This window comes from Ischnura elegans, chromosome 2, assembly GCF_921293095.1.
Source record: "Ischnura elegans chromosome 2, ioIscEleg1.1, whole genome shotgun sequence".
NCBI classification, from domain to species: domain Eukaryota; kingdom Metazoa; phylum Arthropoda; class Insecta; order Odonata; family Coenagrionidae; genus Ischnura; species Ischnura elegans.
Genome location: NC_060247.1, coordinates 35132900 through 35160187, shown reverse-complemented (window position 1 = coordinate 35160187; position 27288 = coordinate 35132900). Strand labels below are relative to the sequence as shown.

At 40.8% G+C, this 27288-nt stretch overlaps 1 protein-coding gene across 2 annotated transcripts in view; it reads right to left on the bottom strand.

The window, feature by feature from the left end:
* Positions 1–318: 318 nt before the first annotated feature.
* LOC124153604 (muscle segmentation homeobox-like) overlaps positions 319–27288 on the bottom strand; it is a 42462-nt gene continuing 15492 nt past the window's right edge. For both annotated transcript variants that reach the window (XM_046526885.1, XM_046526886.1), the window contains exon 2: positions 319–2037. In XM_046526885.1, coding sequence (XP_046382841.1) covers positions 1415–2037 — 623 coding nt within the window. In that variant the 3' untranslated portion in view covers positions 319–1414. The remainder of the gene's footprint in view (positions 2038–27288) is intronic.

Genomic DNA, 27288 nt, shown 5'->3' with positions numbered 1-27288 from the left:
CGTCATAATTTCTTGAAGTTGATCAATCGTAGCCTTTGGGAAATCTATAAATTACGTTTTTTTCATAACAGCGTGTGTGTGTTTCTGAGTACTACGCAGCCGTAATATTTGTCGCCTTGGTTACTAGAATACGTGATCTCATTTTCACAAATAATTTCACTCATTTACATTCCATCATATTTAGGTTGCTCGACTCTTTGTTGACCTGATGGTGCAGTGTTTCCTGTGGCCGTGATTGGTATATTATCTGTGATCGCAATCAGCTGAAAGAAAATGAGCTGTATGGATTCATTTAGCATGTGAAATAAATTAAGATAATTCAAATAGATAAGTAGTTTATTTGTCAACTTATCCTTTACCTGTCTTAAAGTCATATACTCAAACACATTCACTTCAACCAAACTCAGAATACATAAAATAATATTATTTATAATAATTAATTCTTATAACATGATCTATACAATAGTTATATACACTTTGTAAATACATAAATGAAATGTCTTGATATCACTCTGGACAATATTATGATTCAAATTCACAATAGAGTAATTATTCAATGTGTTTGGCTGCCAAGATGGTACCAACTCTTCAATTTTGAAGATAATGGTCTTAATTACAAACCGATACTCTCCGTGCAAGCATCATCACAGAATGGTGTCTGGGGAAAGTTTATCATGTTTTAGGAATTGGAGGTACCGTGACTCATACTACTTATTTCATTCACTCACTTTCAACCTTCCTAAGCAAGAAGTTGTCGTCACTTCTTTATAAATTAATAGGGGTCTACGAAGTCTTTTTTAGAGGTATACATTCTCCCTTAAGGGTCAGCCGTATGCGGTGGCTATGAGTATTTTGCCAGAGTCTCCTATCTCTTAAAATTATCACTGGTACCCACACCAGTGGAGCCGGTGGGGGAGCACTGGTATTAATGCAATTGCGTCGCTGTTCTTCAGATATTTAAAGTCAATTCACTCTGAAAATCACGGAATTAGATTTCGCCAGAAGTAGATGTCTCTGCCCTACTAATGTCCCGACAGTGCGCGCACAGCCTACATCGACGTTAACAGTCGATTTGTGGCCATCCTTGGACTCCGCGGAGGTGAACAGGAACTGAACTGCCCCTTTATTTTAGTGTAGTCTATACTTTTACCAGTACCTGATGTACCAGTTACCACTCCTACTTTTCCGGCAACCTCCTCGATATGTGCACAGCCTCATTTGACGCATAAAATCGATTTTCGGTCCTCCCAACAGCAAAAATACTCGGAGGTAAAACAGTGCGCTGCATTACAGGGAGTTTCCAGCAGTCGTCCCAAGTGGATAGGTTTTTTGCAAGTACCTGATTGATTCAGGTACCTTCATTGCCACGAGAACAAAGTTTATACGTTCTGTATATTGTTTTTTTTTCAACACGCTACGACATCCCAGTGGAGCCGGTGGGTGAAGGATTCGGCGAGGGGGCGCTCAAAGCGGGGGAGGTGGCCGGGGAGGCGGCCGTGGCGTGGGGCGGCTGTTGGGGGTTGGGCGGGGGCGGATGCCCGTGGGACGGTGGTGGTGGTACCCCTTGGGGTACTGGAGGCGGAGGTTGGTGACAGATGCCGGGGAAGGGGCCGAGGGTGGACGTTAGCTGCGGCGGGTGCTGGTGGTGCCTCTGCATCTGGACTAGCGGGTGCGGCGCCAAGAGGTGGTGGTGCGGGTGTGAGGGGTGGTGGTGCGAGATGAGTCCGAAGGGGGCGTGGTGGTGCGGATGGTGGTGATGTGGGTAAAGGGGTCGCGCCGCCATCTTGAGTTTCTCCAGTTCCGCTTCCTGGAGCCTCTTCGCTTTGGCCCTGCGGTTCTGGAACCATATCTTGACCTGCGTCTCGGTGAGGTGTAGCGAAGAGGAGAACTCGGCCCTCTCGGCTATCGACAGGTACTGCTTCTCGCGGAACTTCTTCTCAAGGGACAGGAGCTGCTGCGTCGTGAAGGGGGTACGTGGTTTCCGATTCGGTTTGTGCTTCCGAAGGTTACACTTGATTTTTGGTGGATCGTTTGGATCTGAAAAGAGACAAAATATCGTAAAGGTTAGGAGTCTTCGCATTTTTTTAATGTTTACACAATCAATATATTTGTGGTGAAGGTGGGCCTTTATCAATCAAATAAGAATTTGGTTGGCTAAGCATTATTTATTTCTTCGATACTTTTTTTTATAGTTATGATTAGGAAGAAGGAGACAATTTTATGATGCGTTTTATTTTAATAGTTCATATATTTTAAATATCAGCAATGATTTTAATTATTTAATCTAATATAACTTCAATTTTGTTGAAATACCGCTTTGTTTATATAATTTCAATTTGTTTTTCAATTGAAAAGAAATTCACAAACCGCCACTTCCTCATAGAATTTTATGAGGTTCGAAATTTTTTTTCTATGTTAAAGAGAAGCGTATTAGTCACAGAGGATAGGCGCAAAAGAGAGGAGTAAATCATCAGGACACCTTACCAAGAGATATAAATGCAAATTTCCAAGAGCAGAAATAATTTATTCAACATTAGACATTGGGTACAGATTATTTTCATCATCCTTAATTGCCACTTTTTCGCGGAATGCGTTCAGAAATCTTAAGTCCGTTATTTAAAGCAAAAATGGCATATTAAATTGCAAATTTCCCAATTTTCTGGGCAGTCAAGTTATTTATGAACATTACGTCTTAAAGTGATTTATTGCGTCAAATGTATATCCATTAGTTATTTGAATCTATACGTCACTGCCATTTTTGGTCCAGTGTATTTCATGACGCGAGAGATAACACCTTTTATACTCAGTTTGATGTTGCAATGAGATTAATTTGATACATACATCACAAGCATTTTACAGTCCTGTGTATTTATTGACACGATAGAAAACTCCTCTGAAATACCTCAGTCTAATGTTGCGTGAGCTGCTCAGTATGAGGCGTTTTGATTTGTAGACCAGATTATTATTTCCTCGGCGGCGGCGTAAATCACGAACTCATATGAGCAGTTTCTAATATTTTGGTTAAATCTAACTCAAAATTAATCGCACATGATCGATTGATTCTGCGTTCTGATCGTGCAAATTCCAAAGCTGACTTAAGTGAGGGAATCACCGGCATCGCTTAATGTCTTCATCATAATTAAAAAATGCCCATAAAATGATCGTTTTGATGAAGAACTACGGTCTAATGTGAATTTCGTTAACATCAAGTTATTTAATATAATTGAAGCATTGGCATGGGAAAGGTATTAAGTGACTAAATGTGAATTTTACAGGAGACGAAAGACAGAGGTTTGCCAGCATTGTGAAGCTTATATTACAGTACAAAGTTCGTCAATCGTAGCAACTAATATATTGTACCAATAGGGTGGTTTCCTAATTGCCATAGGGTTTTTTTAATTGCCTAAATCGAAATATTATTACTCCTGAAGTACGTATTTCACTCTTTTAGATTTTTAAATGATGATATCTATTTTTCGCGATAAAATGAAAAGTGAAAATTTTCAAGCGCGCGAAAACTCTACGGCTTAGTATGAATGCTGGGAAAAGCCCGTGTGACGTCGTTCTGGTTCCAGCTGCCACCTTGGTGCGAGGCTATGAACGATGCAGGCTGCTACCAGGTAGCGCTTGGCTCAAATAAAAATTGTTAATACCCTATCTAACGAAGGAAACTTACCGGCCATAGGCAATTTTAATAGGTGATTATTAAGAAATGTTTCCCTGAACTCCGTGCCACATGCATGCATTGGTAATCTCAGACGATTTAAACTTTTGACTACTCGTATAGAATCTAGGCCCCTGTGACGTCACGTGGAGTGGCATCGCATGGGCGCCTATCTGGCCTTTTTCAAACGGGGTTAAAATTGACCATTAACATTCGTCTAAACTGGGATTTCTAAAACCAAATAAATTGTATATTATGAATACACTAATATTGGGTAACGAATCGCAATCAATGCTTTTCGTTTTCTTTGATGAAGGAAACTACCCTATTGACTTTTTACCCTGTCCATGCTATTGGCATGCGCATGTACTATCTTCTCCATGAATAAGCGAAATTTCGATCTTTGGTGACATACTACCATTAACATTTCAACGCTTCGATTCAATCCAAGGCTAACAGTCAGCTAATACACAGACTCAAGCTGCATTCCTTCGATCAGACTCAAACCACGTCGGGGAATTTCTTAAGAAATGCAGAATGATAACCCACAATCTGCTCCCTAAATTTTCAATGTTCCAAAAACTTGTTCTCTATTCCTGTATTTGAAGTCCAGTTTGTTTGTTTTACGTGATTAATTCAAAGAGCATAACATATAATAATTTATATAACCATGAGCTAATTTGGAAACTGCCATAATATTAAGTCAAAAGTTAAATTAAAAGAAGCATTTTTGGCCTATATGTTTCCTAGCCATAATATTTCCTTTTTTGGCCTTCATACAAACATATTCTGGATGGTAGTTCCGCATAGAAATAAAAAAACTAGCAATGGGAACATTTTGCAGTCTATTCTTCACTTCAACTAAGTAAAATAATGATGGCTAATCTACGTGTGCCAAACTCCATAAAAAATAATACCGTGTTTCTTTCTAAATCTGAAGCGCTAATTTTCCTGCCGGGTCGAAAGACCCAACCCGCTACTCTCCCTTGTGTTTGCCGAGGGCACTGAAACAACGGAACATAAACCAGCCGTCCATTTTCGCGAAGTAACCTCGCATTTCGTGCCATTTAAGAGCCCATTGCATCGTGTCCGGCGGTCAGTGGGTGATTAGATGGCAATGATGGGGAAGGAGAGGGAATGGGATATGTGTTTGACCAGGGAAAACAGCTGGTCCTTATTTTCCCAGAGCGCCCTCGGGCGGCCGGCGTTCGAAGCAGAGAGGCGTGGGTTCCTTCGTTGTCCCACTCGACTCGTACACCTGGACGTCGGCGCCCGTACAGTGGGGGGGGGGGGGGTTGTATGTGTGTAACGTGTGCATGTGAGTCGGGCTGGTTGAAGAGAGAGACCGGTGGGTGCAAAAGCTCAGGCAAGGGAGACTTATGTAAGGAGGAGAAGGAGGGATGAGTTTTCGAGTCTCGCCAGCACACGCGTGCTCACGTTAACGGGGCCTGCTGGCAATTAGATGTCCTCTTCTTCTCTCTGTGTAGAGGGCGGCGGCGATGGCTCTCCGACCGGACAATAGGGGTTGAATATCCTCCTCTCGGACCAAACACTCCCACCGAAAAACTACCTCCCACCCACAAATAGGAACCACGCGAAACGGAACCTTTATTTTATTTTTAAGAGTTATCGAGCCGCTCCTCCTCCGGAGAAACCTCGTCTACATGTCCAGACGACCTCCTTGTCCTGCCCACACGCACCTATTGGTCTTGCTTTGAGCGGAGCGACCCGCACCGGAAATCGTCGGCCGTAAGTTCTTTCGACGGAAACAGATATTTTGGACAACCTCTCTTGCTCTCACGTCCTTAACGTCTTCCACTCTCGGGTTTTATTTCTTCCTACCTACCTACTAACCCCCTCCCGAGAAGGTTGGTCTAAATCGCAGTTTTTTTCAGCAGAAGGAATAGGTTAGGTGATGAATATATATTTTTTTAATGGTCTTTATATTTTTTTGTGTCAACCCGTGGTTCGCGTTTACCATGTCAAGCCACCTGAATCGCGTACCTCGGACGGATCATAATAGCTCCCCGAAGATCTCGTTGGCCGATAGCATTAACGCCTTATCTCCTCCCGGTTGTCGCTGCTGGGGAGTGAGCGTTTTCGATTTTATAGGAAGTGAGCTTGCCAACGTTCATGTTTCGCGTTGCCTTTGAGGAAGGTTGACAGCAATGGGGTGGAGGCTTCGGGGGAGAAAAGGATGTTTATGGCATCCCTTGCGCATAATCAAGTCCATTGGTGTGGAAATGTCGACTTCGTTACCTAATACAGTTCGCTCCTGCTGAAAGGGTGGATTTGATGTAGCCCCAAGGTTACACATGAATGGGTACTTATAATCGTACTTCGAATTACCATTCTGATTTCTGAAATAGGCGCTAATCCAAATGAGCATTCATTATAATTAAAATGTTGAACTAATTAAGGGAGTCTGAGCAATTAACTTAGTTCTTATTACCGCTAACCCCAAGCCAAGAGGATATGCCAGAATATTGTAATGCTCTGGAGCATTTCTCAATCAGCCTATAATATGCGAACATTAATTTTAAAATGATGATTAGACAATCCCATGATTAAAACATGATAATATCAATCACTTCTATTGGAGAGTACTTATGCCGAAAGATGGTTATTCAGCACTTGGTGAATCAGAAATAGCACTCAGGCCGCTAACTCAGTTATGTATCGAGAATTTCTTTTACGCAGAAGGTTGAAAGGTAATATAAGATAGTATTGCTTTGTAAATTTCACATTACGTGGTAATATAATGTGGAGGTTTTTCGACTTTTTTTGGCTCTCATTCGTAGTTTTATGCGGTTAGGAATTTTGGAAAAGTAATATTCATAAACACCCACTTAGGAAATCTATGATATTACAGAAGCCATCGCTAATGCAAATGATTTGTTTGAGTCGGTACTAGCCATAAGAACTGATTGCCATAAATAATTGATTTTTTATTACTTTTTTCTCGCTTTCGATGAGTGCGTAAACTATCCTAGATATTTATCTGCTAATCTTAGGCATTTGTTAAAACAATTGATATATTTGTAGCAAATTCTTTATGATGGAAATGCATTTTACCGTGCTGCGCCTTCAATAAAAAAATTTCAGGCTTCAGCGATTTTTAAAGAACTTTCTGAAACTAGATTTTTCCTTCTACTCTCATTCTGGCTAAAGTTTCTTTACTTGACAGGAGGGTATCACTTTCCCTAGGTATAGGTTTCTTATAAATTTTCGAAATAAATTCTGGAAATTGCTTCCTGAGAAAGAAATGCATCAGTTTTACGCCTTAATGTTGGGTTTGCTGAGGCAACTTGATTAGCTTAAATTTACGCATAAAATATTCCTTTTGAACGAAGGAAATGAATGTGCATGAGTTTCGTTGGACAAGGCTTCACAAATTTATGATGAAGAGCTACGGCTATAATTCTCACCCTCTTTCATTGTTAGCATAGAATGCACCCCTGAGCTGCACAGCTGATGATGTTCGGGAATGAACACCGATATACTGCGAGTGGCGTTTACGAGAATAGCTTAAGGAAATCGAATGACATTGCCTTCTTCTTTCCGGACACAGAAATTTTCAGCGACACACGCTTCATTTTTATCGTTTCCATCCGAAAACCCATAAATATCGAAACACTCTTGACCAACCAAACACGTGTGAGATTCATGGAATGGATTCCGAATGAAAGGTGTGGTCAGGAAGTCCGGCCCATCCCCTTCGCCGAATCATTTCCTCATTGTGGTGGGATATTAAATTTGCCCAATAGAGAGAGGTGAGCCAGGAAAGGTAGTCCTTTGCTTTTAAGTATAAGCCAAAGGTCGTGGTAGTTGAAGGCTCTCTTCCTGTCCAGCCGATGATGGCCTAGGGTTAGTTGCAAGGTCAGGGTGACGGTCTCAGGAATAGGAATGACGGTGAGTGTCGAAGAGGGTGGGATGGTTGCCTTGACATCCGGGGCTGGCGGATAATTATGATTGTTTGTGCCCTTTGCGCCTTATTGTGTGATCTTCCGTGGGGACAAAACCCCTCTCCGCCATGGACACTGCTGCGTATGGGAGGGTATGGGCTGGGAGAGGTTAAGGTTAAGTGCCAACTCACTTCCTCTTCGATCACCCGCACCACTTGGGTGCCTCAAACCACTGTTCGGCAGCGTCAAATCGAGCCGCACACTTAGCCTTTAGCTTCCGGTCTCCGATGGCCTTCCCCACTACCTTTTTTCAAGTTCGTCGAGCGAGGGTCAATTTAATCGATTCGGAATTGTCTCGCATAACTGGATTCTCATTACGGAGACAATGGATTTTTTTTCTCACCCCCACAAGCCCTCCTCTCGCCCCCGGGAGGGGCACCCTCACTCTCTTAACGACCTGCGAATGACTTGCCCCTCTTTTATTTTCCCATTGCCGGTCGACAAACAGGCTGTGGCACTGGAGAAGGCCTTTCCTTCCCATGACCTTACGTCCCTTGCGACCGATCGTTTAAAAAAAAAGCCACCGCACAAAACACACGCATATCCGCGCATGTAAACACTGTGGAAAGATGTTTGTCTCGTTCGAACTTTACCTTTTGAGTCCATCTAACCGATAGAGTATTTTTTAAATCTAATCTGTCAGCCCTCGTCGTAACTGGGGGTTCCGGCTTTTTTCCCACGTTGTGCTTCTGAAAAGAAAGCAATAGCCGAACTCGTTTAATTTTAAATGCCAAATCACTTCGAGAGAGAAATTTAGAAGTATCTGATACGAACAGATTGCGCAAGAGCTTCACTTTATACAAGTGTCTAAAAATGAGGCTCTATTTTTGCTTGATTAAAAGGCTGCGGATTATTTTTTTTTAAAGGAGTTTTTTTCGGCATTTTTTGCTTTGTTTTGTTTGTAACGACTTCGAAATGTCAAACCAATTCATCGGAAGGACGATTTTTTGAGATATTTTTCTTGTATTAATTTTGCCTGTACGTAATTATTATTCATCAGCTAGTCTTTCTCGGACAATTTAGCTGATGTTACTACAATAGCATTGATCCGGTAGGGCGAACTATGTGGTTTTCGTTTGTTTATGAATAATGATTCAAATCGAAGGGGGGAGTAATTTTGCATGGTAAAACTGAAAAAGTTTGATCCTCTCTTAGCATTTTACCCTAATTAATTCAAGCAGCCTGAAAAAAGCACCAAAGCACATCACAGGAATGGAGAATTTCATCTTGGCATCATATTTTAATTTGTTAGCAAATTAAGTCCGATTGAACTCCATTGCACCAGCCCTTAACTACTGCTTCCACGAATATCTCCTCCGATTCCCACCTTCTTTATTGCCCTGTGACTTTTCTCATTCACCCTTCGTCCTCTCGCCGCCACTGCGATCGCTCATTTTCCCTCCCCCATCCCCTAACTCCTCTCGGCGGAAAGCAGGAGTGGAGTAATTTACGGCAGGCGTGAGCTCCACTTCAGATCAGTCCATCGCCGCCCGTTTCCATCGTCATAATTTTCCGATGAGGCGCCCGCAAAAACATCTCCCAATACCTCATCTCGGCTCGACTGAGTCCACCCCGTTCTCCTCCTTCGTTTGCAGGCCTCCCATTCCGCTCTTACAAACATTCCCGCGACCCTCAACCTCCTTCTCCTCAGCGGAGAGAGCTCCCGCTCTTATTGCGTGTGGGTATCTCTCCCTATAACCGCCCTTGGCACGACACCCTGCGCCATGCCAACAGGTTGAATTCTTCTCTCCTCCTCCTCATACTAATGGAATGGTTCTATTCCCCCCATCGGTACAAATCTTGACCTCAAGCATTCGCGGTGAATTCCCCCCATTTGAGCGAGTGGATAATCCTAGGTGTACATCTCAATTATGCCCGGAAAATGCCTCCTTCTTCCCCAACCCCTACACAACTCCCCCTACTTGGTGGGTATGGATTTACCGCCTCGCGCAACCCAGGCAATAGGGTCAACTAGATGGCGAACAGAAGCTTTTAATGAAAGTCTATCTCGGAGAGAGAGAATGAGCCGAGGAAATAACTGATCGTCTGGAGAAATTACTTAAATAGTAAAAGATAAAATCGCTCACCAGCATATTATGGCCTTTGGAAGCAGGAACAAGTATCTTGTTCATTGTCGTAGTAAGATTGTGGAGGGATAGTTTGTAAGTGATTGTGGTGATTAATGATTCAATTAAAGCGTACAAGGAAAGGGAAATAATATTATCAGAAAAAAATCCATCTCTGGAGATGGCGTTCTTTAGCGGAGTTAAAGAAAATAGCTTGCAAGCCATCGAAGAACATTCTGTACTCGTCATTGTCTTATAAAAAAATATCAATTATAATGGTGGTGATCATACGCAAGCTCATCTCCGTCACTAGTTCAGTCAATTTTCTGAAATTGCATTAGTCATAGTTAAACTTTTTTCGGTTTCTTAAGAAATTACTAAAAACTCACCCTTTTTCTGAAATATTGACGTATTGATATTGATTGAAAGATTTCATGCGTAAAAGTATTTGTTTAAATGAATGTCATACGTCAGCTAAGGAGTTAATATTGCATAAATGAATTATTATACATGCGTGATAAATATTAGAGTGGTGTGTGGATAAAAACCTGTGCAAAGTGCTAATTTAAATCAATAATTTTTCTGTGAGTCATTTAAATAAGTTATTGGCAATGTGCTGTAACCGTTAAACAAATTTGAGTGCTAAGTTTGTGTTTCTCATAAGCGTGGATGACCTTCTTTTCGTTACTCCACATATACCCTTCCTATACAATCACATAGTTTCATGTCTCAACAGGGTATACTTTTAATAGCCATGAAGGTTCCGTTTTGTAGAAAATCTTGTGTGATAACCCGAGAAAATGGCAGCGAGGGGTTCTAACGATTCCACTCTTGCGTTTTCTACAGCATAGACGGAAATGTGACGGTACAAGTTTTTTCTCCTCCTTTTTCTATGATTCAATCGTAATTTCTGCGATGATGATATCTGAAATATCCACCAGAGAGCCGATTCCGTTAAATTCCATCACGCATGGGGAATTAGAAGGTTTTGGCCCAAATATCCCCATAAGTTCACAATCTACGTAACGAAATAAATTTGTGCTCACACTTAGCGGCAAATGAAATCATCAACGTCGCGTGAAATCAGCCAGTCTTTTGGCGGTAGTTACTGTGGCCAAGAAAGGACTCAAGTAAAAGTAATTCTCTTCTTTATTGAGCTCTTTATGGGATTACGTTTTCTCCCTACTACTAGTGTCAATCTCTCAGCTTAATTTGTTATGCTTGTAGGGCATTCGAAGTTTCTTACTTATTGTTCGATAATGTCCCATAACATTGTACGCGGTGGGAATATATTCACAAGATAATTGTACCATTTTCACGAAAAAATAACAATCACAATGTTGGTATCTAAGAATATATACTTCAAATTTTTAGCGCTTTGCCTCCATCATATTAAAGCGAGTGATTATTTTGTATTGATTACGTTAAAAATGTGCTCCAACGAACTGGCGCGCCGCGGCGCTGAGACTGGCACTTTTGCTTGAAAAGGATCGTTAATTAAAGTAAAGCTAAAAAGATTAAACTAAATTTTTGGAGCTTAAGTCACTTCTTCAGTTCAAAGGTATGTAATAAGTGATGGCGGTGTTAAACAAAAAGGCTCCATTTAGCATTTTGAATGATTTAAGTATCCGCAGACGAACCTCTAGAAGGCATGAGAGGGGTAGTAGCCGAGGTGGAATCTAGGGGAATGCTCTCGTTGCGAGGCTGCTGTACCAGGGGAGTGGCTGGGAGTGAGGCAAAAAGGTATTCGAGATGAATGATGGCCTCTTGATTTTACTATTGCGGCCGCGCGCTGTGAAAATTATCGACGCAGCGGGATCGCTTGGGTGGGGGCGATTTTTTCTCAATCGAAATATATATGAACGCATTACGCTGGTGGAGTTGGTAAGAACGCAAGCCCTCCTTCTAGGCCTCTCCCGCGAGAATTCATTTCTTGCGGCATTTCTAATTGATCGCTTGGAAAAGTTCCCCGGCAAAACTGCTCACGCGGCAACCTACCGGAGGTAATTGGAGTAAGCGATTTATAATTGGAAAAAGCCGCCTCGCCGCACCCGAAGCGATAAAGAGCGGAAGAGACTGCGCTAGGAGGGCTGTTAGTGAGTTTAATGTGGATTTAGGAGACTAGTGCATTCAAGTGATGCTACCGTTGCGTGGGGTAAAAAAAATAATCTTCATTCTTCACGCTATCTGAATCGAATTTCTTGCTATTTTACTCCCTTGTAATTGATATTTCATTGATTCGCAATTAATAGAAAAAGTGACGGTCAATTTCATTGCATATCAAGGGAAAATCGTTCAGTTTATTTTTAGTATCCTATTTATTTTATCCTATAATTATCTCCGGAAAACGGCGTACGCGTAAATTCACGATTTTAGATATTTTTGACGCAGGTATGGCCTGGATTTTTATATATTGACGAGATATCGAATGATGGCATAATTGGAGTTATCTGTAACTAAGTGTTGATTATGCATGCTGATTCTTGGCGTTCCCGGTTAAAATATTTCCCTACCGAATCATTTGAATACCCCATTAGATATGAGTGATATATCATTGTTTCTAGATTTCATCATGTAGGTTTCTAAATTTAATATGCTCGGTAGGTGTGAAATTAATTTCTAATATTAAGTTAATTGAAATATATTCGTTTCAGAAAGATACGACACGACAATATCAGTTTCATTTATGGAATCTAGTGTTCCATCGTTGATATTCAGTGCTATTTTTAATGAGGCTATCGGAGTCCTATAATTGAGCCAAATTCGGGAAAACGCATGCCATGAAAACATTGACGAAAAGGTAATGTTCGTAAGTTTAAGGAATACGTAATTAAATTCTGGTAAAAGTATATAATCCATCACATTTATTACCATGAGAAAAATTTCCCGTGGATCGGAAATCGATCCGCGGACCTTAGGCTTTCCAGACCACGATGCTGACCAATACGCTATTCGGGTAATATACCCATGGCAATTTTACTGACGTTCAGCCTGCTAGATGTGAGGCTCTTGCGGTCTATTTAGAATGGCGAAGTGAGGGAATTTGTGCTTCCAAGAAACCACTACCGAAGGGTTGATCCCATACCAGCGCTAACAACGCCCTTGGCAGTAACATTAAAAGCCATGGGAAAAAAGATGACTTTTCTAATGGCAATTAATGTGAATTTCTTCGCCGTTTACGCGGAAGGCTGAAAATAAACCAAACTACTTATCAGAGAGAGTTAAAAATGCCTTGCGTTCAGCAATATCACAAAGTTTCCATATTCTCGAGTGAATGGCTAATTTCTACCGCTTTGGTCATTTACAAATGGATCTCAGTAGTAATTTACTGCACACGGTAAGACGAATAACAAATCTGCGTCGCCCAATCCGCCTCACGCGGGGTTTACTATTATTTCCTCAGTTTATCCTTTGATTTGTGATCCCGCGCGGGAAAACCCCATTCAAATTTTTTTCGTTTTTTTTTCTGAACTGCTTTCAACTTTCTTGTCCCCGTCCATTGTGACTCCGGTTTTTAAATCATGTCAGATGTATAATACTTTAGCTCAGAGAGGATTATCTCAGAATTCACTGCACTCTCTTTCAGCAGTGATATTTTTCAAGATGCTTCGTGATGCTTCAAATCATTACTTGGTGGTTATTAATGTACCCTTTCCATTTATTTCCAAGTTCAAAAAGAAAAGAATTTAGTCTTATATTTTCTCAGGCGTGGTTATATTACCACATATTTGTAAAAGAAGAGTAGTAATCCCAAACCACCAGGGTCTGCAGCGAAATGAAGTTGTTTTGAAAAACCGACTTCGTTTTCCCTCCATTAGTGCTGTCCTCTTTCGTCATTCTCCATCCCAATCATCATCACCCATTTAACATTGAACTTCTTCCCATAATTACATTTCCTTCATGCGTAAGCTCCTTTGGTCATTCAAAGTGACACTGTCATAAAGACAAATGTTTGTGTAAATGGCAAGATAAAACTGTGAGTTGAGCCATTTTTTGTAGGATATTTCTCTCACGTATCTGCTATCTAGTTATTTACTTCCTCTCGTCTTATACTTACAGAATCTAGATTGTAAAACATGGCCAAGAGTTTTTTTTGGACCTTGGCATTTTGTCATATTAACGATTTAAGCAGCTTTCTGGAAAGTATCTGATTTACAAAAAAATCTTCTCTGGACTCATAACATCCCATACCGCTCCTAATATCATACGATTCCGATATGAACCCTCTCATAGATCGCATTCAGGAATAAGAAACCATGTAAAAGCGACTGGGAGGGAGGGAAACGAGAGCTGGATGTCAGCGAAGGAAATTCTTTAATCATCATTGTCTTATAAAAAATATCAATTATAACTGTGGTGATCATACGCAAGCTCAACTCCGTCACTGGTTCAGTCAATTTTCTGAAATTGCATTATTCATTGTTTAACTTTTTCGGATTCTTAAAAAAATACTTAATACTTACTCGCTATAAATGTAATATTTTTTAAAGTACGGCATCTTTGTCTATGGAAATCATTTGAATTCCCGTGTGATAATTTTTATTAGAATATTCCAATTTGATTCGACATGACTTGCGTGCTTTTCTTCGCACATGCCACGTTTCATTTAAACTTATCACATTCATATGCGTTGGTACTCAGAGTGGTGACAATTACATGTGATATTTTCTTGCGAATTCAAAAGAATTCCCGTGTGTGAATTTTTATTGGAAAATCCCAATTTAAATCGACGCAAAATGCGTGAATTTCATCGCCCTTGGCATGTTAAAATTTAAATTATTCCGTTCATATGCGTTGGAAGTCAAGATGGTAACAATGACGAGATACCTACTACCCTTTTACAGCTCAGCCTTTATTCACCCTCCGCACTAACTCCCATCCATCCAGCTCTCGTTTCCCTCCCTCCCAGTCGCTTTTACATGCTTTCCTATTCCTGAACGCGAGGATTAATGAGCTCGCCACTCATTCTCTTCCTTTCTCCCCTCTTCCAAGAGCATCCAACAACCCCTCCCCTTCCTCCCTTAAGCAAACCGCCCGTCTTTAACCCCCCCACCCCGAAAAATCCTCCCCTCCCTCCCCGTCTCCATCATTCACTCATCCCAACACCCCTTTGACGAGGCGATCCCTAAACGGTGACTGCTAGTCGTAGCAAAACGGCCGTGCCGTAAGGTTAAGTGTGTCTCATTCCAGAGATCTTCAAGCCTCTTCCCCTCCTCCCATTTCGTGCCATTCTCCCCACTCGCCGCTACCCTCTCAATCCTCATCCCCCAGCATCCCGTGTTTATTTATACATATCGTTCGTTCCCTTTTACTTCCTGCGAGAGAACTTACCCTCCCCGCAGGTCCTCATCCCCTCGTAGTTTCCCTTATTAGTGGGCCTGAAAATAATCCATTAACTTTCATGTCTACTTCTGTGTCTCCGGTATTTTCTATGCAATGTTTGTGATTACCCACGAAAAATAGCGTCACCTAATCCTTGGCTGAATGTATCCCTGGGCGTACCCAGCGGGGGACAGGGAGGGGCAAATGCGAGGCGAAAATAAATTTAGTTCAAAACAAAAGTTATGAACAAATTTTCCTTTTGAAGAAAAATGATATTAGCATAAGATATTGAACTAAAATAAAATTATCATTTTTTCAGGCAAATAATTATAAAAACTAATAAATTTTTGTCATAATTGCCTTAAAATTTTGGTTTCATTAAACTTCTCTGTGCAAAAAAGTTACACCTGGAACGACTAGTTTTGCCCCCCTCCTAGTTTTGATTCTGGGTACGCCCATGAATGTATGATTAAATTCTACCCAACATACGCAAATGAAAAATGATATCTGATGGCGGCATTGAAGGAAGACCTTAATCGTGAAGTCTATAATTGAAAGTGAGTCATGCCTTTGTATGAAACAGCATTTGCGTTATTGCAGTTAGGTAAAGCCTGCTAGAAGCTCATTAATCATTTTCTTACACCCGGATTATAAGTTCTAAATACTCGCTCATTAGTTTACGTTTTTTTATTTGAGTGCCAGAATAAAATTTCAAGGAAGAATACAGCACAGTTCGGTGTGTTATCTTTTAATTCTTTACCTTAGCCATTAATTTATTGAAAGAAAGGGTTGAGCGGGTGACAAAACAGATCCTATAAATGAAGCAAGCGATGTCTCTAGAAATCAACAAAAAAAAACTCATAAGATGAAAGAAAGATTAAAAAGTGATACAGCAACACCACTCCTCATGATGAGCTGGAGAATTATAAACAGGTCTAAGACCAAATCGAGGTAGCAGATTTGACCGTCATTTTTATTAATTTACCTTGGGTAAAATTATTATCTGCTTAGTAACATACAAACAATTTCAAATTTAAAATATTATTTTATTTCCATAAACAACTTTATTTGTGGTTGCCAATTGCAAAAATTTATTTCCCTGGTGAAACTTTACCAAGGATTAGAAAAACTTGATAGTGCGTTTGCCTCTCCTTGAAATGCATTATAATTGATGAACATCTAGTGCCATGAGCCTCGGTGCAATGGCAATGGGAAAGGAACCAGGATAACGTAGAGGTCTGCGCAGTGGCCAGGAAACCCTCAAGGACCGTGATTTCATTCCCAGTCAAAGGGAACTTTTCTCCCATGGTAGTTCATGTATAGAACACCATGAAATTCCTAAGAACGTTCATCAGTCCAGTGGCGCCGACTCCATGGGGCCTGAGGGTGCCCGAGCCCCCTCAAAAATTCGTTATGGGTGTGAGGAAAAAATGTGTCAGGCTTGTAGATTTTCCCCGGAGTGTCCAGATATCGAGATTCGAGTTATCAGGTTTCTAATGTTGATCACATGCTTAAATGCTTCTAAAATGCTTAAAAAACTTAAAACTCACTACTTATAAAATTTCCCGGGCAAGATCCCCAGTTTGGGCCCCCCAAATATTTTTTTAAGTCGTTCATCACCCGAAAATATTCTCTTCTTTTGGTTAATATTGTTTTATCAAACGTATCGAAGTAAACTCATCGTAGTGAGTACGAAAAATTGGCTCTTCCTCGCACTGATGTTCAACCTATCCCCCTCCACTCCATTGCTTTGATTCCATCCATTCTTTCCTCTGCTTTTTCCCCTCCTCATACTCCCCCTCCCCTTCTCATGGTTAGCTTGCATGGCTTCGTTTCTTCCCCCCTCTTCTCCTCCTCCGCCAATCACCCCCCCTCCCTCTTCGTGAATACCCTTTACCAGCCAACCCTTCCCCTCTTCTTCTTCCCCCCCCTCTCTCTCTCTCAGCTCATGCCAACTCCCCGCCAGTATTTTCTCCACTTTTTTTTCATCTTCCCCTCCTTCTCGTCTGTCCTCTCCTATCTCCCCTCGTCATCTGTCGCGTCCTCTATCGAGCCATTCGATTCCCTCACTGAGAAAAGACCCCTCGGATCCTTCATAACGCTTCCTCGTCTGAATCTCACTTTCTTTCTCTGTCTGCATTGCACTACTGTTCTCTGACGTCACGTTCATGGGCTCTTTAATCTGGACAGAGTGAAGTAGGCATTTAAAATTGGATATTGATAGGTATGAATCAGATTTTATCCCTTATCTGCTTCATTGTTCGTGGTTCACGTAGTTACCTGAAGTGATTTATCTGAAGTTGTTTTAATGGCTTAAGTTGAGTACAGCGTTAGATTCTGAAAAAGTTTGTCTGAGATTTTTAGAAAAAGATGACGTACTATCTCATTACCATTTCCCTAATGACTTCGATGGAGCATTTTTATTCGCTATGTAGGGTGTTGGGTTGCTGTAGGGATGTTTCCGGGTTCATATACCGAATGAAGCCTTAAAACATTTCTAAACAAAAATTTTCTAAGTGCGAAGTGGCCTGCAGCGGTCTACGAAAGGATCTACTGACCCTACCCTGAATTTGTTAACGTCAATCAGTCCGGAGTGGGCTCTAGTCTGACCTATCAATACGATCACAGGTTAAAACACTTAGTGAGTGAGTAAATTTCTTGTTCAAATAAAGATTTTTAAAAAATTTTGATCTATTGGATGATGGCTTTTCGGTAGCTTCTCAGGTACTGGATAAGGGGTTAGGTAGTGGAGAGTAAGTATTGTAGTTGACTTTAAGAGAACTTTATAAGACGGAATAGCATTTCAAAGCATGGCGTTAATTTTTTGGGCTCATAGGATGCAACAGAAAAGGTTTATCGCTAATGGGGCGTCAATAAAGTGATTTATGTTTGCTACAATGTCTCACCTCTTTCTCCCCTAGCTTACCAGACGCGCGACCAATACTCTACCGGTCGCGCCACTTTTTCTCGTGTTTTTTTAATGTTCATTATCTCCTTCCATCCCCTGTTTCGCATTCCTCATTGCTCTGAGAAGACCTTTTCACCGGAGATTCCACCCAAAGTTGGTGGTTTTCGTGGCCGAGAGGAGGGGGGAGGCAATCGCTAAATTCACGGCACGCGCTCAAGAAGGCTATCTCAGCGCGGGGAAGAGCGGACGTTGGGACAATCTGTGGGCAAGATTCGGTGTCGTTTGGCGGGAGGATTCGAAGAGGGAGAGACATGGAAACGGGCGGTGGGTGGGTGGGAAATGGTCTCCGGTCTAGTAATTCCTTTTTCATTCTGGTGCGCATGCGTTGTGACACGTCGCCGCAGCGTCGTCCGACCGATAAAACGTGCCGGAACCTCTGCCCTTATCTCAATGAAGCCTAACAAACGGTTTTCTGTCGATACAGCGGGTTTTTTTGCTCGCTGGCCAATTATTCAAGATCGAATTCTTGGAATGGATGTGCAATGAAGTCATTAATATACCCTTTTCGAAACTTAAATGCTGGGTTCTTTTTTTTTATCTCAGAGGGAAGGGCTGATTTATTGCCGAGTTAAAATCTCAACAAACATCTAATAATGAAAAATGATTCTTTTCGTATCTACCGTTCGCACCGTATGAATTGCAAAGTTATTTTGTGATCAACGTAAACGTGGAGTCGTGTCTGATCTTTGTTTGATTTTTTAAGTTTTTTTTTTGTTTTTCAACGCAAAAATTAATTTTGGTTTTTGGAGTAGCAAGCAATTTACCTTTCTAATTATTTTGTTGCCTGTTATAAAAAAAAGCATTCATTTTTGCCTATTTATAAAGGCCTGGTTGCGCGATAAATTTACACGCACGAGTTAATTTCTAAATGTATGAACGCGTTAATGAAAACGAAAATACACCGTTAATCACCCAACTTGTGCGAATTCATAAACAGAAAATAGAACCTGTTCTAATTTGGTTTATGCATTCGTACATGTTCCGTTTCGGTCCACAAAAATCGCTCATGCATTCACACATTAACTCGTACGTGTTTATGTACCGTGTGAGCAGGCCTTGACACTTCACAGGCAGAATACTGCTGAGCTTGCGTTGCACAGCGATGGATATCATGCTGTCTCTCGTTAGAGGAGCCAGTATTATATTAAGCAAAGCTACATGCCTTTCTCGTATGTATGTTCTACATACCTTGCGTGCATTGCGTCCGTTAGTGAGACAGATTAGAGCTTCAGTCTATTACAGAGTTAAACGCTGAGAAGAAGAGAAGCCTTTCATGGTAAGTATTCTGGCTTGCCCTCGAAAGCCACCTCTAAATTTCACAAATAGGCTCTTTGATGGCGTCAGGGAATTTCCTAAAGACTTAACAACTCCGCGAAAACAAAACGGGATAGGCGTCTCATTCTATCTTTCTCCTCCCCCTTTCTCCTGTTTTGTGAAAGTTCGCGAGTCAAAGAAGCGCTAAGATCCTTTCTTCGCTAAAAGAGGGATTAGTCTCGCGGCCACAGAGACTCGAAGAATATAAATAGCTACGTCATTCATCACAATAGATAGGTGGAAAAATGAGCCCCGTGCCTCATGATGGGAGAATTAAGGCGTGTACTTTCGCCCGTCCGTCTTTTAGAAAGAATAACTACATTGATTTGGAGCGGTACTTTTCAGGCACCAATGGCTTTTCAAGGGGGACAATAGAAGACAACAGCCATCACATGATAGATTAGTGCCCGAAGTAAAAATTTTAAAGGAAAAAAAACGATGTTTATCTATTTACGCGAAATATTCCCGTCTAATAGCCTGTCAATCCATTAAGAAACGAAACATTTGTGAGCTGTTTGTTCAAAACCTATCCACGTTCCCAATCTCAAAATACCGTGGAGGTGGCAGTAAAAAATTAACCAATGCCGAGGTGAGGAACTATGCCCGAAGGACGTAACACAAGCTTAACGTCAGCAAGAGTAATATTAATGATTCTCGAGGCAGCGACGACAGCGATCTAAAACGTCGGGTACTTGGTGTTGAAGAGCGGAGGAATGACCCAGCTCGAATCACTAACGACTGAGCAGTTATTATCTCATGTCACTCATTTTTGGTTCTTTTTTTTGAGCGCAAAATGTTAGAGTACACATGGAAGGGATGCACAATCATTAGTCACTAACGTGAACACATGTTCCATTGCTGCCATCTGTAAGGATTCTCTGTTATGAATGGAAAGGACTCATCGCCATGATATAAATACGAAAGTGTCACTTTAATGCACAGTGAAAAGAATTTTTAGGAATATCATTCAGGTTTTCTCGTGTCACCTCTAATTTTCACGGTTATGAATGATATTGAAAGACAACGAACAATTGTGCCTACAACTTGAAATTCGAGCCAGTTTCATGACAAAGGTATTATTTGTTCATATTCATTCCTCCCGGATACAACACAGCAGGTTCTCACTTTACAATTAGCAGTCTTTTTAAAAATTCCATGAGCAATTAAGCTCTGCGCTGTCTCAATTAGCTCAACAGTTATAAGTAGCTTATTCATGTTACAGTTAATTGTTAAGGAATTTTGGATAAGCCCAATAGTATGTTCAACGCCCTTGCTCATTGCACCCGAAATTATATATATTCCATATATACAGCCAGTGGCGGATCTATAGGTATCCAATTCACACTAGATGGAATGGACATTTTCTTCGGACCCCCACTTTTTCTGGGAGATTACTCCCACCTACCCCCCCCCCTTTGTCCCAATGCTGGATCCGCCACTGTATACAGCCATTTACCATATTTTATTTTATTTATCTATACAGGTTTCTCTCACTACACCCTTGAAATTTGTGCTGATTTCAAACATTTTCAATCATATAGTTATTCTATCAAGCCTCATCTGCACTGTCGTCGCATGAAGGGTAAAATACGCAACTGGAATTTTGTTTTCCCCTCGGGAGTTATTTTCCTAAAAAGGAAGTGACTCTTTGACGGCGATGGTAGTATTAAAAATTCGATGGGAGGAAAATAGTGTCAAAAACAATATGCGAAAATATCTAAGAAAAGAGAAAAATGTTGTAGGTATAGCTACATTTATATCGAAGCAACTCCTAATGTAACACATAAAGTCGTGAAAACATTTATTTCTTTAGTACGACCAATGTCCTTTGAAAAAATCGCATAAGTTGATTCGCGCTGAATTAAATAATTGAAATGAGTCGATGATAGTACATACTCCACTTATGATTCATCCATATAATCACCATCATGCTTTTCATTGCAACCCATTAACGCATTGTCTTGACTTTGGCATAAGTGTGACAGTTTCAGCAGTCCAGCTCTGGAAAGCCATCATTCCCAGCCACTTAGCTAACAAGACTAGGCGACAACGTCTGTCACCGATGCGTACACAGCCACGTAAGACTCTGCGTGTATCCTCTAAAATGTCGACCACTCCCTTACTCAACGCCATCTTTCTCGCCCTGCTTTTCTCTCTCCCTCTCCAAGTGTGGCGTCAACTCCTTCCCAGCCCCCCTTCCCTTTTCATCTTCCGCCCTCCCCACCCCATATTCAAACACACTCGCGACAACCCTCCTCCTGGTTCACGGTTTCGTGGCAACTGCGCCTGCTCCAAGGAGCTCGGCTCCAGGCGGCAGCCGCGAGCGATAATGACGGCCGTCCCCACGAGAAAACCACTCACTCAACATGCACTCGGTGAAGATGTTTCAATCTTTGTCCCTAGTTGTTGGCTCATAAATCTTAATGCCTAAAGTTAAGGAAATGCCACATAAAGAAATAAGAACGGAATATTTGGAAATATCAATTTCATTAAGATTTAAAAATTAATAGCTACTGTATTGTGCCTCATCTGAACTGTTGTCGTATTATGCAAAAAATACGTCATATTTTTTATCTCTCTGAAATTTAATTTATCTTACTATAGAGGAAGTGACATTTTGACGGTTTAAGAAATGCCAAAAGCTCGATGAGACGGGGAGAAAAATAGTGCCGAAATCAATAGACGAAAATGTCTTCAGAAAGGAGAAGAATGCTATAAGTAATAGATGCCATTGTTTTTACTCCAGCAAATTTTCTCCTCCTAATGAACAACAAACATTTAATTGTTTTCCGTTAGATTGTAAAGCCCTTGGGTGATAGCTCAAATATTTTGGCGAGTAGCTTCTAACTAAGATCAGAACTGATTAAGCTATGGCCTACTTTTTCCTCGGGCTCTTCTTGTCCCTCCAAGCTACATTTGTTACATACGTCATGAGAGCAATGACAGAGCATTCAAAAATCTTCATGCCTGGAGTTTCAATACACGTAAGAAAGTAAGTACGGAAGATGTTCAAAAATTAATTGCATTAAAATTTTCCGTGTTTGATTCTTCGTTCTATTAGACTGCGTTATATCTTTTAAGGGATTCCAATATTTTTGGAAGTTTTAAAGCTAAAGATTCCGTTTTTAGGATGCTGTGGCGGGGTACTGACTTTGGTAACCCATAACTTGGAAAAAAAAAAGTCATTCAATCATAGCTGAAGTAGAGCACATGGTAGATTCAGTAAGGAGCGTGATAACCCACGTGACTTCATCGCTACTAATGTGCTGATGAGCATAAGTGCTGTAATTAGTCCCGACATTTCTCTTCCGAGTTCTCAGTTTCGTGGGAACTTGGAGCTCGGATACAGGCAGCAGCAGCCACCGGCGATAATGACTGTCGTCTCCGCGGGAAGACCGTTCACTCTGCTCACACGTGTTTACATGTAGTTCTTATTGTGACCTCAAAAATATCATAGACTCGAGTGGGGATGCGAATGACTACATAATGAAATAGATGCAGAGTAACTAATTCCATCATATGTCTTCATTCATGCCGTTGGACTTAATTGACATACATTGGCCGGTTCCTTCAAAATATTCTAGGAAGGCGTTATCCTTTAGATAGCTTTGTATACTGATTACAACAATGTTTGAGCGAAGGCTAGATACAGTTGAAATTTTATTAAAACTTTTTGCGACTTTCCAAGTTCAACCCATGCGTCATTTTTTCTCATGGGATGGATTAACAGTTTCTGGATGAATTATTTTCATTAGTTCAACTCATGAGTTAATGTAATATGGAAAATAATTTAGCTTTTGCTAAAATGTCTCCATAATTCTTCCACGAAAGTCCGATCAATTTTTTAATATGAAATTGTGACCCTAAGTTATACTTTTAGTGTCTAAAAGTTAGTTTAAGGGAGAAAAAGTTTGCGTTTTCTGCACACAATTGCCTAGTAATATTTGTATTATTGCGCTTAAAACTTATTTAGCTATTTTTTATGGCTCCTGCATTGATTCATGTTAGCTTAAGTCATCGGTTATTTATCACTGTGCATGTTTACACTTTACTTGTACACAGTGGTAGTAAATGAAGCTTTCCACAAAGTAATGTTGTTTGTTTTCGCACGGATATGCAACGCTCGAACTTCGTCGGTGTCGCAAGGCGTACGCAGAAATGTCTCCTCTTCCTGATGTGAAATCCGGTGACAATTATCGAGCGTAAGCAATGCACCCATTGTCACACACATCCACAACGGACGTTTTGCTCAAAGCGACTTGCTAATTTCCCTCTTCGAAAGCTAGAATGAGGCTCTAAGTTAGTATTTATTCCAGCTAGCGACTTTACGAATGTGAATTGGTCAATTAGGACTAATAACTGCGACGAAGTGGCGCCTTTTTGAGCTATTTTATTCGCCGACTTCTATTTTAGCCCACCACGAGTTGAAGCTCTAAATGTTAATGCGCTCAAGCCCAACAAATAATCTTTGGTGAATGTCACAATAACTTTTCCTGCCTTCCGTGGTGATATTACATTATATTCATCCTCATTCTCAGTACATTATATTCATCCTCAGTGAAATATCTGATAATAGGTGTATCCTTCCATGATCAACCTGCGAAATAGTAATTTTATGCGATAGAAACCCATTTTCTTAAGATTTTAATGGGCAGTTATATGCATTTCGCACAGTAAATCACGAAAAAGGCTTCTATGTATCAAGGATCTACAGTTAAGAATCTTGCTCGAAGAATACAATTTACAGGTAAACGTATTGTAAGCATTGCGCTCTTCTTACCAGAAAAAATTAGGCCCCGCTGCGCCACAGTAATTCAAATTAAAATTGCAAATTCATTTAACTATCGCGAAAAATAATCCGATTGTTATATTTAGGCACACGAGTGATTATTAATCAAGATATTCGGGTACGATTGGGAAGCCAAAATGGAATTGAGAACTTATACCGTTATTCCATGGTGGAGGTGAATTGAATCCATAATCCGTAGACCATCTTCAGCTGCCAAGGGGAGCGACCTATCTAATAAATATATATTTACGGTATAAAGTAACTCTTTTGCATCTTTCTTTCCTTTTGTGCTCAAAACACTGCCTCGGAAACGAAGCCTCATGAATCAATCATTCGAACAACAATGATGTGTTCGTGGATGTTTTGGCTTCGATAGAAATTAATTCATTCCAACTGAAGGACAAGAATATTTTGAAAAAAAAAACTGTGAAACCTTTTGATTTACAATTAAATATTCCCGCCGAACAGCATAGAATGTTCTTTTTAATTGGATCGAAAAAAAAACTCTTTTAGTAGACGAATTTTAAGCATGCTTGATAAACAGTGAGTCAGATGTTCCTCTTCTTCATATAAATTATGATTCGATGAAAGCATCAGCGGAATGAATTCCGCCTAAAGCTATCGCCTTGTTACCAGTTTCCAGTGAAAGAACCGTACGGAAAAATAGCTCGTTTTGGACGAGGAAAGATTTTAAAAGCGCGGTAGTACGTTAATGACTGAGGTATATGTTATTTAACCGGTTTTTCTCGAGGGTTCCCCCCACTATCCTGTCCTCTTTTTCCAAAAAACCACGCCAGCGAATTCTCCGCACGTAGTCATGCGTGTACGGCGTTCTCATAGTGCCTGGCATTGTCACACGAACTCATTAACCGAGGTTCTACACTTCGGAAGGGAGGGCCGAGAGCGGCGCTACATCGGCGGCTAATTACACGTAATTGCCTGGCGAAATGGTCGTATAAGGCCGCCGCGGCGCAGGCGGAGTGTCGAGGTATTGGTTGCGGGAAGGGAGGGTGGAGGGAAGGGAGTGCAGCCGACGCCCGCCGCCGTCGGCGTCGCCTCGAGAGCGGATTCTGCGCACAAGATCCCTTCTTTCCCCATGTTTCCACGCCCCCCTTTTCTCCAGTTTTCTCTCCATGGGCGTAAAATGACTTGGGAAGCGCATGGTGGAGTCCTTCGTGGAATACAACCGCGTTCACAGCGCTAATAAGATTTTAAACGGTGATTCCAGTCATTAAAAACTTTGCTGAACTCACGAAATGAAACATAGTGAAACATTTTGACGCTGAATGCAACTCGATGAAAGATTATTACGAAGTGGAAGATTCAACTTTCACCCGGCGAATGGCAGACGTAAACTGTTGTCGGGTTTCTATCCAGGTTAGATCTTCCATCTCCATCCTTGGTGACGCGTCGATGCCGCGACGTTTCGATGAATATGTCGTTCATCGAAACAACGGCAAGGACGGAGATGGATGATCTAACCCGGAAGGAAACGCAAGAACTTTCTACGTCATTATAATGAAGGAATTTCTCCCTCCACCAATTAAAATGAAGTGAACATCGCTGAACACATTTGAAAATGGCTGGTAAAGATATGAAGAATAGAAAATATACCTATAGTATGGATATGAGAAATAAAGAAATGGAGAGAATAGCTAATAAAGCAACTCCACATAAGATGCACTCACACCTTGATGCATTTCACGAGTACCAAAACGTAAATAAAGACATCTATTGGATTATTTGTTGAGACAGGAATAATTGATATTAACCTATGCCAACTCACTATCTGAAGGTAGACGAATAGACATTTTCTGTGCGAATATGGGAATTCCGCGTTGAATTTATGATAATTTCAACTGTTATATGCTGAAGAAAATACTGCTTAATTTTAATCAAGAAAATTCTAAATGGGTTTAAATTGCAATTTTTATATACTTCATCATTCCTGTTTCTAAACTCCGGCTCTACCGTTAGGATTTCTGAATCCAATCAGTAGTATTTCTTGGCCACTCTCAGTGGCAGTTGTATTTAATAATCATCCTTTGTATGACTACTTACACAGTCTTCTTAAATAAGGACTTAAAATTAGAAAGAATCCACACCGATTTTGTCAATCAGAAACTTGATTCTAATATTTGCTTGTTGACACTGGCTTTAAGAAGGCCACAAAAAATATTGCTTCAACACTTTAGAAATTGAACTAATCAGGACTTAATTTCGTGGTAACGGAAAATTATACATCAAGGATCGAAATTTGGTTTCATTCTCTGAATTTATCAAAGATTATGATTAACACCTTGACGTCAAAACTTTGTTTTGATGAGCTCTGGGGAGAGATCACTAAAAATGCAGTAACAAGTAGTATTTAGAAATACCACGGTTAGGAAATATAGAAGAATATGGTATCCTCACATAATTTCTGAATGAACATATTAATTTTTAATAAGTTTAATAAAGTCTTTAATTGACATATGTTTAATCATGGCGTGCATGGTTGAATAGTGCCATAACTCATAAATTTTAAATATTTCACACAAAGGAGGTTTACCAAGCAAGCGGCTAATTTTAATATGAGTTCATCGTAATGGCACACCCTTCCTCTCTTGTTGGGAAAACATCCTTTTCATTTATTTAGAGCAAACAGTGATGTCTCTATTCTATTCCATATAGTGGTAGTATGATTTTCACATACAGTTTAAGACACAATTTGATATAGCAGACATTACCGATGCAGCGATAATTAGAAGTCATGCCCTGGCCTTTATTGCCTATCATGTCGTCGCCAGTCTGTTGTGAAACTTACCCCCTGAGAATTTAATTTTTTTCTATTGTTATGAAAATGCACCCTACGATCATCGAGCCGTCACGTCAGATTGAATGCCATGGCAGACAAGTCATCCTTAAGGGGTTCCACGAAGCCGCTCGTCCTACACAGCCTAGGCACACCGAAACAATCGCTGAAAGGAATCACTGTGGCCGCCTCCGAAATTTTTTCCCTCCAGCTTCCCTGATAACGTCTCTGCGACAACAGCCGTTCCTTCTCGGCTTAATTGAGGCGATTATTCGCATGACTCATCTTTCCTCTCTGAATGCACGGGTGTATGCATCCCAGCCCTTGTTCCCCTTTCGGTGGAAAAGATGGTCCACAACTCATTTCGGGCCGATCACCATCATCATCATCATCAACATCGGCTTTT